The sequence below is a fragment of the Pinus tabuliformis genome, chromosome 7, assembly GCF_031772625.1.
Source record: "Pinus tabuliformis cultivar Carrire ecotype Pingquan chromosome 7, CPIR1, whole genome shotgun sequence".
Lineage (NCBI taxonomy): Eukaryota > Viridiplantae > Streptophyta > Pinopsida > Pinales > Pinaceae > Pinus > Pinus tabuliformis.
This window is the reverse complement of record NC_142293.1, coordinates 1,941,053,636-1,941,066,968: the sequence shown is the minus strand read 5'-3', so window position 1 is coordinate 1,941,066,968 and position 13,333 is coordinate 1,941,053,636. Positions and strand designations below refer to the sequence as shown.

Below are 13,333 nucleotides of genomic sequence, written 5' to 3'. Positions count from 1 at the left end.
CGAGCTTCAGATTGCTCATTAATTAATTAATTCATTGGAAATCCACATGCGTGTTTCGCACTGTTTTATGGTATCAGAGCACAGGAATTTTTTTTTCCGAAACAATTTTTCATAGTTTGAAAAATTCAGTATTTCATTTCGAAACTGCTCTCAGGCTCTGCATCTGAGTTTTTTTTGTTTTCAAGCTGGTTAACGCTATTCGAACTTGAGTCAACAACGAGCTCTGCTTGGGGTTTCACCATTACCCTGCTCGTTCCTTAGTCATATTTGGACTCAATTCGCAGTCCCTGCTATATCAATCAAGGAGATAGCCGCTCGAACGCATTTCAAAGCTCCCGGCTGCTGCTACATCTACCACAGAACGACTAATTTTTTTTTCACGCCCCGCACTTGCACCGATGAATATATCGCACGATCGATTCTTATAAATCAATGCAGGCGTAGCACTGGGCTCGTTGTTCAGGACATTTGAAACTCATTTCTCGCAGGGAAGCATCACCACTCCGTTCACAAGGTTCACAATGAAGACACGGTTGCCCACGAGCGTCAGGAGCGGAGTGTTATTTGGCCCTCGACGTATCTTCAAAAGTATTGCGTTTTTTTTTGACTCATCCTGAGAGACAAGGCGCGGGCGTCATTTGCCTGTTTTCATTTGCGGGCTGAGAATTTGTCAGCAATAACAGCGATAACACGTCGTAGAAATTGCTTGGGCTTCGACTGCAATGGCTTCCTATACGAGCTCCGCTTCCTATATTGACGGCTTCCGTGTAGCAACAAAAATCTCTGAGCCGAGGGCACGTAAGTACGCAACAGTTCTTTGTGTTTTACAGCCATCAATTTTTTCAAGGAATACGTTAATTTGTCCAGCAGAGAGAAAATCAAGGGTATTTTACGCACAGAACTCAAAGCATGTATTAGTTTGGGTGCTTGATTTTCTACGTAATCTGTCAGTGATTTCTACAAGCAGGAAAGGGAGATGAGTTGATTTTTTTATCAAACAGTTTTACCGTTCCAGAAATTTCGTGCCACTGTTTCTTCATATCTGTCTTGCGTTTCCTGCCTGTGGGCCCAATTTGTTGATGTGTTTAAAAGTTGTTCCTATCTAGTGTTTGTTTAAGAAAATTGTGCTTCTTACGGTAAATCAGTTTCGTTTGGGCATCACTTCATATTTACATCAACATCTGTCAAATTTTGTCCGGATCAGCCGGCATCCGCATTGAAATCCGTGCAGGATTTTTTGTATTTTCTTTGTCTTGGGAAACGTGCAGATGGCTTCGTTAACCAATCTGATGTTGGAAGGCAGTCAGCGCTTTAATGGCACAAATTATAACATCTGGAAACAAAGAATGTTGACCATTTTTGAATATAGGCATCTTGACCAGCTTGTTTTGGCCAAAGAACTCCGTCCTGGTACAGCTGGTACCGATCAAGATAAGTTTGATGATCGAAATCGAGAGGCTGTTATGCTTCTCAAACTTTCTGTAACCGATGATCAGTTACCGCAGATTCCTTCCGGCAAAACTGCTGCTGAAATTTGGCAACATCTTAAGGAATTGCACGAGACATCCGACAAGAGCAGAGCCTTCTTTCTCAAGAATCAGCTGTTCTCCATCATGATGGACGAACATATGTCATTACAGGAACATCTTAACAGGATTAAAGACATTCGAGATCAGCTCGAAGCCATTGGTCGGACCATGGAGGAAGAAGATATGGTAGTCATTACTCTGAAAAGTCTACCGAAATCTTATGAACACTTCATAGAAACACTCAACATTACCACCACAAATGTTGATCTGAAGTTTCCAGAGTTATGCACCAAACTCCTGCAGCAGGATCGGTGGAAACAACAGTTTGGTAGTGGTGCTTCATCAGTGTCCTCGGAAAATGCGTTTGTTGCCAAATATCAGTCCTCTCAGTCCTTTTAGCAGAAAGGCTCTTCTCAGCCTTTTGATCCTGCTAGGAAGAAAAGTGTGCAGTGTAATTACTGTCACAGGTTCGGTCACATGAAGAAAGATTGCCGACAGAGGATTGCTTCTGAACAGAAGAAACAGGGAGGGCCCCATCAGACAGCGAATGTGGCAGGACATTCCGAGCAGACAGAATCTGCCTTTTACGCCTTTTTGGCTAAAAGGTCGTCAGATCATGTCCCGTCTTCCACTTGGTACATTGACTCTGGTGCATCACGCCATTTCTCTCACAGGCGTGACTGGTTTATTGACTTCTCACCTTTCAGTGATTCCGTGGTATTTGGTGGAGGTGAAAAGTACACAGTGGTTGGCAGAGGTACTGTTCAGATCCAGTATGGTGGGCGCACACTCATCTTCTTGAATGTATACTATGTTCCTGGTATGGAAACTAATCTGCTGTCTGTCAGCCAGATTATGAGGAACTCTCCTCATCTTGATGTAGTGTTCAATGCGCACAAGTGCTCCATTATCGACAGAGAGACTAGTCTTACAGTTGCTGTTGGCCTAGAAGATCATGGTCTATACAGGCTTCTTGACACTGGTGATTCTCCAGAAGTGGCTCTAGCAGCGCATGTTTCTCCCATCAGCACTCTGTGGCATCAGCGATATGGGCATCTAAACATGCAGTATCTCTCTCAGCTCTCTTGGGAGGGACTTGTGTCAGGGTTACCTGATATTCAGACTCAACAGTTGGGCGTATGCAGTGCCTGTCAAGCAACATCGGTCTTCATTCAAGGATGGAGAATCTTGGCGCGCTTCTAAGGTACTCTAGTTAATTCATGCTGATATTTGTGGCCCTATGAATACATCTTCTATCACTGCTTGCAAATATTTTTTGCTTATTGTAGATGATTTCAGTAGAAAAATGTGGGTGTATTTTCTAAAATATAAATCTGATGCATTTAGTACCTTTCAGAAGTTTAAAACCTTAGTTGAAAAAGAGTCTGACTGTAATATCATGACTCTTAGGATAGATAACGGGGGGGAATTTTGTTCTTCCGCTTTTTCCAACTTCTGTGATACTCATGGCATCAAACGCCAGTTAACTACACCCTACACTCCTCAGCAAAACAGTGTTGTCGAACGCCGTAACCGCACGGTTGTTGAAATGGCTCATTCCTTGTTACAACACAGGAGTGTTCCGAACAAATTCTGGGCTGAAGCAGTATTTACTGCTGTTTATCTTCTTAACCGATCACCCACTCAGGCTGTTAAGGGGAAGACTCCCGAAGAGGTTTGGTCTGGCCGTAAGCCTAAGATCAGTCACCTCAAAGTATTTGGCTCAGTTGCATATGTTTGGATTCCAGCTGCTAAGCGCTCTAAGTTGGATTCCAAAAGCCAGAAACTCATGATGACAGGGTACAATGATCATCACAAGGCCTATAGGCTGATAGATATAGCCACTGGTCGTCTTAGCTTCAGTCGGGATGTAGTATTTGATGAAGACAGAGGATTCTTTCAGTGTTCTGAGGATCAGTCTCACAGTGTTCTTCTTCTGGTTGGTCCACCTGATGGGAGGGATGATGTAGCATCAGTGTTTGATAATACTCTATCTGAGCTTCCTCCAGAAAATAACCCTCCTCTTGCTGCTCCTATTGTTCTTGAGCCTTCCCCACCTCCTCTTGATATTGGTTCCTCTACTCTTCGGCCTAAATGGTGGGCTAAAACCATTGGTGATCTCAGGGATGATGAGCTCGTTGAAGGTAGAACTTCTAGACATAAGAGCAAACAACAGTCTACAGTCAATTTTGTTCTTATGGCTAACCTACACAGTATTTTTGAGCCTCAAACCTATTCAGAGGCTAAGGGTACATCTGAGTGGGAACAGGCTATGGAAGCTGAATTCCAGAGTCTTCAGAAGAATCACACATGGATCCTTTCTGATCTTCCTGCAGGGAAAAAGCCCATCAGCTGCAAATGGGTGTATAAAGTGAAATACAAAGCTGACGGAACCATAGACAAGTATAAAGCTCGTCTTGTGGCTCGAGGGTTCTCACAGAAGGAAGGCATCGACTATGAAGAAACTTTTGCTCCTACAGCCAAGATGAGTACCATACGGCTTGTCCTTGCCCTAGCAGCTCAGTTCAATTGGAAAGTTCATCAGATGGATGTAAAGAGTGCTTTCCTAAATGGTGACCTACAAGAAGTCTACATGACGCAGCCTCCAGGATTCAAGGTTGCTGGTCAAGAACAGAAAGTGTGTAGATTAGCTAAAGCACTCTATGGATTGAAACAAGCTCCTCGGGCTTGGTACATGAAAATTGATCAGTACCTGACAGATCATGGCTTTCAGCGGAGCCCATCTGATGCAAACCTGTATATCAAGCATACTAGTGATGATATCTTATTTGTGGTTGTCTATGTGGATGACCTTATCATCACTGGCAGCTCTGCACATTTGATCCATGGGATCAAACAAGACCTATGCAGAACCTTTGATATGACAGACTTGGGACTTCTTCCTTACTGTCTGGGGGTTGAAGTTTGGCAGACTGAAAACCACATCTTTCTCTCTCAGTCCAAGTATGCCAAAAATCTTGTGGACAGGTTCAGAATGCAGGATTGCAAACCGGCCACGACTCCTATGGAACCAAGACTCAAACTTTCAGCTCAGTCATCCTCTCCCCTTGTGGATGAAACTTTATTCAGGCAATTAGTGGGCAGTCTCATCTACCTTACTGCCACCAGACCTGACATCAGTTTTGCAGTGAGCTACATTTCCCGCTTCATGACAGCTCCTAAAGCTGATCATTGGATAGCAGCAAAGCGTGTGCTACGATATGTGCGTGGCACTTTTGATTATGGACTCCTATACACTCAAATTTCCAATCCTATACTCAGTGGTTACACAGATTCTGACTGGGCCGGTTCGGTTGATGATCGTAAATCTACAGCTGGGTATGTGTTTAGCCTAGGATCTGGTGCTGTTACCTGGACTAGTAAGAAGCAGCAGGCAGTGGCTCTCTCCTCAACAGAAGCAGAGTATCGGGGAGCAGTTAAGGCCTCCTGTGAGGCAGTTTGGCTTCGACGTATGCTTGCAGATATGCATGTTTCCCAGACAGGTCCTACTTCCTTGTTTTGTGATAATCAGGGAGTGCTCAAACTTGCCAAGAATCCAGTCTTTCATGAACGAACAAAGCATGTGGAAACTCATTGCCATTACATTCGCCAGCTTGTTGAAGACGGATCCATTCAGCTGCAATATGTTCCCACAACAGAGCAACCTGCAGACATCTTCACCAAGCCTCTTGGGCCTGATAAGTTTGTAAAATTCAGAGGGTCTATTGGTGTCGTAAATAGATTGAGCATTAAGGGAGGGTATTAGAGTATTCCTATTTTAGTATTTAATGCTCATTCTTTTAGTTGTTGCTATATTTATTCTTTTAGCAGTTTCTTAGATGAAACTGATTGTTTCCATATCCTACATAGAAACTTGATGTTTATATTATTGTAAATACCTCTGTATTATTATCGAGCTTCAGATTGCTCATCAATTAATTAATTCATTGGAAATCCACATGCGTGTTTCGCACTGTTTTATTGAGCACCGTGATTGTGTAGTGCACAAACCTGGGAGGCAAGAATTATGCATTGCGCAGTGCCAAGAAGCAGGGTTGCAACTTGAGGGCTGAGACTGCACAATGTGCAATTCAAGAGGACCGAATGAGGCTAAGTTGCTTGGTCAAAAGTTTTTTTGAATTTGGCTAAGTGTGGGATTGATGACGCTGATGTGAATAGTGATAAGACTTCACTTTGATCACACACTTAGAACACTTGATGACACAACATAGATAATCTAGAACACATGAACAACAAGCTTCCCTTAGTGCGACAACTTTGCAACGACAAGTGTGACACCAAAGATGCACTTTGCGACAACCGTGACGACACTTGTGTGACAGTGCTTATAATTTTGGAAATGAGTGCGATGGATATTTACATAGTAAGAACAACTCATTTACGCAATGATAACCTCTTGAAACCACCAAAAAAAGCTTATATACATCGTGTGACACTTAACATGTGAAAAGACGACACTTGGATTTTCTTGCAAATGGGAGCAAAGCACTTAGAGAAAAAACACATGCAATGAGTCTCAATGTTTGCAATGACAATATGCAAGATCAAGGTAGGCTTCGAATTTTGGGTGCAGGCCAAAATTTTGGAGGCTGTTGTAGCTGTGACAACGAGCCCATAATACAAATCATCAAAGTGAGCTGTGGCATCGAAGGTTGGCCCATCTTCATTATGATGCTCTTCCAAAATTGAAGAAGTTGGTCTCTAGGATCACCGATGTTCAAGCTCAACATGATGGAGTATGCCCCGGATGTGCTAGTGGAAAGAAGACAAGGGGACCATTCCCCTTTAGCGAGAACAAGACGAAAAACATCCTTCATCTCATTCATTTTGATATATGTGGTCTGATGCCTGTACATTCACTTGGTGGTCATCTCTATTACATCACCTTCATCGACGATTTCTCAAGAAAGACATGGATATATTATTTGAAGCACAAGGATGAGGCCTTCAAAATGTTCAAGGAGTTCAAGGCTTTGGTTGAAAATCATACAGGGAAGAAAATAAAAATCTTCTGTTTCGACAACGGTGGGGAATACATCTCAAATGAATTTATTGACTTTTGCAAGAAGGAATTAAGAAAGAGGGTATTATGCCCTACAATCCCGAACAAAATGGAGTTGCTGAGAGAAGGAACAAGTCCATTGTGGAAGCTTCCCGAGCCATGCTCCATGATCAAAAGCCACCAAAGTTACTTTGGGTTGAAGCAACAAACATAGTGGTATATGTTCAAAATAGGGTGCCTCATCAAGCTTTTTGGACAACAAGGCCCCCGAAGAAGTATTAATAGGTGTCAAGCCTGATATTGGTTATCTCTGGATTTTTGGCTGCCCGTATACCTCTATGTGCCAAAGGACAAAAGAAACAAGTTGGAAGCCATAGGAAGAAAAGGTACATTTGTTGGATATAGTGAAGATTCTAAAGCATTTAGAATATATATTTCTAGTCAAAGGAAGGTTGAAATTAGTAACATTCGATGAAGATGCTGCCCTTGGAAAAGCAAGGGACCTCCCTCTGCCTCCTCCTCCTCTTGAAGAAAAGAATGATGATATGGATATTCTAGAAGGTCCTTTTGTGCCTGAATCTGAGAATGATATCATTGATGATCCCATGGAGCCTATGGACCCTTGGATCCTCCTCCAAGTGATCCTCCAACTAGGAAAATACCATTTTGGCTCAAGGACACACTACAAGATACTGAGAAACATGCTGCTACTCACAAAACATTCAGAGAAAACAAGAAGCCATGCAGGTACCAAGCATATGTTGTAGCTATGAGCAATATGATTCAAGTTGAGAATCATACCTTTGAAGAAGACGTGAAGGAACAAGTATGGAATGCTATTGCCGAAGAATATGAATCTATTATGAAAAATGACGTTTGGGATGTTGTGCTGAGACCGAAGGATAGATCAATGGTGACCTCCAAATGACTCTATGAGATCAAGCATGGCGCTGATGGAAGCATTGAAAAATACAAGCCAAGGTTTGTAGCTCGTGGATTGTACCAAAAAGAGGGAGAAGATTATGATGACATATTTGCTCCTGTGGCCTGATATACAACCATCCATTCGATAGTTGCCCTTGCTACTAGTTAAGGATGGACTCTTCATCAAATGGATGTGAAGACTGCTTTCTTACATGGTTTGCTTCAAGAAGAAGTGTATGTTGAACAACCTTCAGGATTTGAAGTTCATGACAGGAAGACCCATGTATGTCAATTAAAGAAAGCTCTCTATGGATTGAAGTAAGCCCCTCGTGCTTGGTATGCTTGCATTGATAGTTACTTGATGAAGCTAGGATTTACAAGACGCAATGCTGATCCAAACTTGTACTTCAAAACGATCCAAGGTATGCCTCTCATTTTGGTATTATATGTTGATGGCTTATTCTTAATAGGTGTAGACCCTCTCATTCTAGAATGTAAGAGGGAGTTGGCTTCCAAAGTCGAGATGAAATACCTTGGTTTGATGCACTATTTCTTGGGACTAGAAGTATGGCAAAAGCCAGGCGAGATTTTCCTTTCACAAGGAAAAGATGTTTTGAAATTGCTAGAGAGATTTGGCATGGTTGAGTGCAAGTCCTTGCCTACACCTATGGAGATGATTTTCAAGAAGCTCTGTGGAGAGGTTGGTGGATTGGACTTAGCAAACTCCTCTGAGTATAAACAATTGGTTGGTGTTTTGATGTTTCTCGTGAACACTTGCCTTGACATATGCTTCACTATTAACACTTTGTGCCATTTTTTGATTGAGACTCAACACGTAGTTTGGGTCCCTGCCAAACATGTATTGAGATATCTACATGGGACTTTTAACCTTGTATTGAGATATGTCGCCAGAGATGTTAGACCAGGTGGATATACATATGCAGATTGGGCTGGTAATGTTATCAATAGGAAGAGTACCTCAGGATGCCGTTTTAGATTGGGATTTGCCATGATATCTTGGATGAGCTGAAAATAGGAGTCCGTAGTCCTTAGCACCACTGGGGCCGAATATATTGCAGGGTAGCGTGGCAAGTTGTGAAGCAGTTTGGTTGAGGAGGCTCTTTGGAGAGCTATTTGAGCAGGTTTTGGACAAACAATTATCTATTATGACAACAAGAGCAAGATTCGTTTGTCAGAGAATCCTGTGTTCCACGACAAGTCTAAGCATATAGAGATCAAATATCATTACATCTGAGATATGGTGCAAAGAGGAGCTTTGAGACTTCACATTTCGACAGATGAGCAAATAGCTAATATCCTCACCAAGGCTTTGTCGAAAGGGAAGTTCTTGGTCTTTAGGGAGCAACTTGGACTGGTTGAGATGATCCTTTCAAATAAGAGTCTTGGTTGATCAAGAACACTGAGCATTGCTGTTCCCCCTGGATGAGTTCCCAGGGTGAGGAATGGAGTTATAGGGCTCCTGGGGATGAGAGACCTCTGACTAATAGGATGTTGAGACCTGGGATCTCCCCTAGTCAAAGTAAGCCCTAGTTAGTGTCCTGCCCACTCTGTGGGATAAGCTCTCCCGTCTGGCCAATGGGTTGAACGACTTGGGATAGAGTGCGATGATGTGATCCCTACCCCTTGCAGTAGGTGGATCTCACCCAAGTTGGTGGATGCAAGTGTTCAACCATATGACTCTTTAGGGTTAAGATGGATGATCAGGGACAATTAGGTAGAGTGTGATCCTTACCTTCAGTAAGTTGATCTCACCTATTGTGAGGGACTTTGGGATAGAGTGTGATCCTTAACATTGGGGTAGGTTGATCTCGCCCATTGTCTTTGGTTTTGGGTGGTAGCCATGGCTCCCTAATGATGATGACCACGATGATGACGACGACGACGACGATGATGATGATTTTGGGTGTAAACAAAATCTCCCCGATGATGATAGAGATAGGGTGGTAGCTGGAGCTCCCCTGTAGCGATTCTTCTCCTTTAGATTCGAGAATGATCAACATGAGATGAGCAGAGACAAGCAAACATGACTAAGGATGTACATAACATGATGACAACATGCATGTGATGATCACATGATTCGATTGGAATTTCTCCCAAGTTGAGAGGGAGTGTTAATTTGGCAGCTTAGTGACAAATTCCAACCATTGAATTAAATTCCTCTTTTCTAGAGGACCAAAATTGACTTTTGAAGCACTCAATTCAGATTAAGGGAAAGTGGATTTTTGAGGTCAAGCCCATAGTTGCATAATTTATCAAGGTCGACTTGGGGTCAATTAGATCAAATTAGCCCTCCTCCATCTCATATAAATACAAGACAAGTCCTCATTTGGCACCTTATCAATTCAACATGTCTCTCTCCTCATGTAATTGGCCCGTACCAATGTTTCACGAAGCGGGGGCGCAGAAGTGTCATTTCCCAAAAATCTAGGAAGCAAAGTGTATCAAAAGCGTCTACTATATATATATATTTTATTTTTTATTTTTTTGCATTCATATTAAAGAAAACACCCAAAATATCAAATTAGTTGTAGAAGACATGAAAACATGCATATTTTTACATAAATCAAGATAGATACGGCATCCATTGTATATCAATGATTAATTATTCCAGTATCAACCATCTAGAATCTAGATTCCTCTTCTCTTGTCTAGCCTTTGCCTCTACTTCAATTCTATAGGGATATTAGTCAACATTGCCTAATTTTGATCAAACAACTTAATCAAGGCCTTATAATATGGTAGAGAAAGCTTAACATGCTTGATCAATGATTTTGACAAGAGTGAAGGGTGCATAATTGTTAGGGCCATGACAAAGGAGTTCAACAATCAACAACACCAACATTGGTGCTCTTTATTAAATGCCAATCACATGCCCTCATACATGATATAATCCAATGAAATGCCGCAATCCCATTGATCCTAAAAACTGTTAAGTCCGTTGAATTTTGAATGGGATATGAAATGCTATTTTCTCCATATGAAGTCTAATGAGGTTGGAACCACTCTCAAACATCTTGAGTCATTTCATGGTAATGTTAAAAATTTAAGGAAAATGATGGAAATGAAAGATAAATGAGAATGTCACTTTTACTTTAAACATTACCACTAGGGAGCATCTAGGAAGCGTCTAGGGAGCATCAAGGTGCACCTTGGGAGTATTCGGAAAGTGTAGAGTTCCTCACATAATAGTTCGAAATAAAAAAAAAAAAAAACATAAAAATCCGCATGGAACTGTATGAACCGTCCACTTTCTCTCGGATCTGCTTGCAATCCGTGGTGGATACACACTCGAACCTCCACAGATCCGCACTTGATCCTTTCCGGATCCGCAGATCGGGTAGCAGGAACCACAGATTGGGCCCCCACTGATCCAATTTTCCAGGAATCGTCAAAAAAAGGCGGAACCGTGGATCAGCCGAAGGATCGGTGGCGGATCTGTACGGGACGCGGTTCTGCCTTCAGATCATTGGGGGGGGGGAGGGGCGGTTCCTGCAACAGTGGTCCATACAGCTCAGAATTGCAGGGTGTCTCTCACACATGCGAAGGACAGAAGTCATTTTCTGATTGGGCCAAATTGCAGGACTGTTTCTGGGTGTTGACCAGCGTTGTCCAAGGACTGTTTGACCATCTTTGATTGCGTTTTTGGTTGGAATATCTCTGTCTCTCTAGCCCACATTGGAGGGCACAAAGATCAAGGAAATCTGGGCAGGTTCGTTAGCATTGACTTCAAGGCTGTCCATAGAAACAAGTGCAGACCTTGATCAAGTTTGACTGGCTGTTTTGGGCTGACTTTGACCAGCATTCTAGACTGCATTTAATGCTGTCTTGACAAAGCTCTTTTGGAGGGTTGACTGTTGACTTTGCTGCTGTTGACTTGGTCAGATCTGCAGTTGTTCAAGAGTTGATTTTTGTCTCTATTCTCTAATTTGACAAATAGCTTGACATTTTTGACTTGACTAGATATTGGATATTGGCTTGTGAAAGTTTGACTTTGACTGTTAGATGATGTACTCTCTCTGCTGAACATTTGAAGACAATCTAATAGAAGAATTGCAAAGGGTTTTCCCCCTTGTGGGGTTTTTCCCTGGTCATTGACCAAATATTGTGTCTCTTGTCTCTTGACTGTCTTTCATTGGGCATTTGTATAATTGTTCTTGGTTAATTGAAGAAGTGGAAATTGTTAAATTGGATGCTATTCAATATTGTTGAAGTAATAGTTGCAGCATAAAACAATTGATGAAAAATTAACATGTATGGGGGTTGGTAACCCTAGTGTAGATATTCTTTGGGGGTGAGACTATCCTCCCTACAGATATTACAGTAAAACTAGTTTTAGTGCTGAAAGACCCTCTCTAGCTAGTCAAGTGAGAACCACTTCAGGTTCTCCATTGGTACTTAACAAAGCGAGGAAGATCAAATTGCACCAGTGTCCAGGAGTCCGAATTTGCAGCAGCTCGCATCGCCATCTGCCAGGTTTCCAGTAAATAAATTTTGGCATTTAGAAAAAGTTGTCATCATGTACCTTCTTGATATGATTAATAAAATAACTGGCTTAGTTTGTTGCTGCATATTTTTGCCTCTGGTTTATCTATTTCGATTACCACAAATATTTTTTGTGGCATTTTTTTTCTGTGGAATTTTTCTGAAGAAATCTGAAGTATCAAAATTTATAAAATAATTAAAAAGAGATTACACCCGTGTTTTAAAGGATTTATTGATGTTTATACATTGCTATACAGGCCAGCTGCTTCTAGCAAAAGGTGATCTTGAACAAGCATATGGTGCATTCAAAATTGTACTAGATGGACAGGCTGATAATATTCCTGCTCTTCTTGGACAGGTATGATTTGCATCTATGTGAAATACAAGAATGAAAATTTTAGTATGGTTACTGGCTATACTGTTTATGTGGTTCATATGCACATGGTTTCAACCTGTCAGCTTATAAGTTTTAAATTTCTATAGTAATCTTTCTTATTGGCCCCTTTGTATTTAACATGATGACATCATAACAATATGATTAGCTTAAAATATCTGGATGGATTAGCGACCCAGAATGTTTATCTAGTAGAGCCAAGCGGTAATTACCATAGTATTTGCTCTCTTTTGCTTGTTTATTATAGCTGGTTGTAGTCACTTCTTTGACCTATACGATCTTTAGTGGACATAAATACAAATTTCAATGTCATTTTTTTTTCTTTGATATATTCATACTTAGCTTGCTGTGAATTTCTCTTTCTGTGCGGTTGCTTGCTAAATCAATCCCATGTTCTTTTATTTGTGATTTTTTTGACAGAAAGCCTTGATGGTACTGATGATTAGTTAACTGTTGCAATCATAAATGATTTCATCTGGAAATGTTCAAAATCAATTAGCGGGTTAAATCTTATTGGCAGTGAAATTCTAATAGAGTGGAGATCTGCTCTGTGTAGGCATGTGTACAATTCAACCGTGGACGATATACCGAGTCATTGGAGCTGTATAAGGTTTGTATCTAACTGAAATTTAAAATATTTTAATTGCCGTTGATTAAAATTTACATTTGATAACTTTTATTTTCTATGACTTCTTTATTCTAAATTTTTTGGAATTTTCATATGGCAATAATGAAGAAAGCTTTGCAAGTTTATCCCGGGTGCCCCGCAGCGGTGAGACTTGGTTTAGGTCTGTGTCGGTATAAACTGGGTCAGTTCAGGAAAGCCAGACAAGCTTTTGAGCGTGTTTTACAGGCATGTGATACTTCCTTGCACCCTCTTCTTTCTTTTTCTAGTGTTTTCTACTGTCATAATCTGTTTTCATTTTATGGTTATTAAGGCTATTGTTTTAATCTTGTAGC

General features: G+C 41.3%; 1 protein-coding gene across 1 annotated transcript in view; it reads left to right on the top strand.

The window, feature by feature from the left end:
* LOC149256245 (protein CTR9 homolog) overlaps positions 1 to 13,333 on the top strand; it is a 194,752-nt gene that overhangs the window by 78,076 nt on the left and 103,343 nt on the right. The window contains exons 4-6 of the mRNA XM_089460704.1: positions 12,237 to 12,337; positions 12,930 to 12,983; positions 13,110 to 13,226. Coding sequence (XP_089316830.1) covers positions 12,237 to 12,337; positions 12,930 to 12,983; positions 13,110 to 13,226 — 272 coding nt within the window. The remainder of the gene's footprint in view (positions 1 to 12,236; positions 12,338 to 12,929; positions 12,984 to 13,109; positions 13,227 to 13,333) is intronic.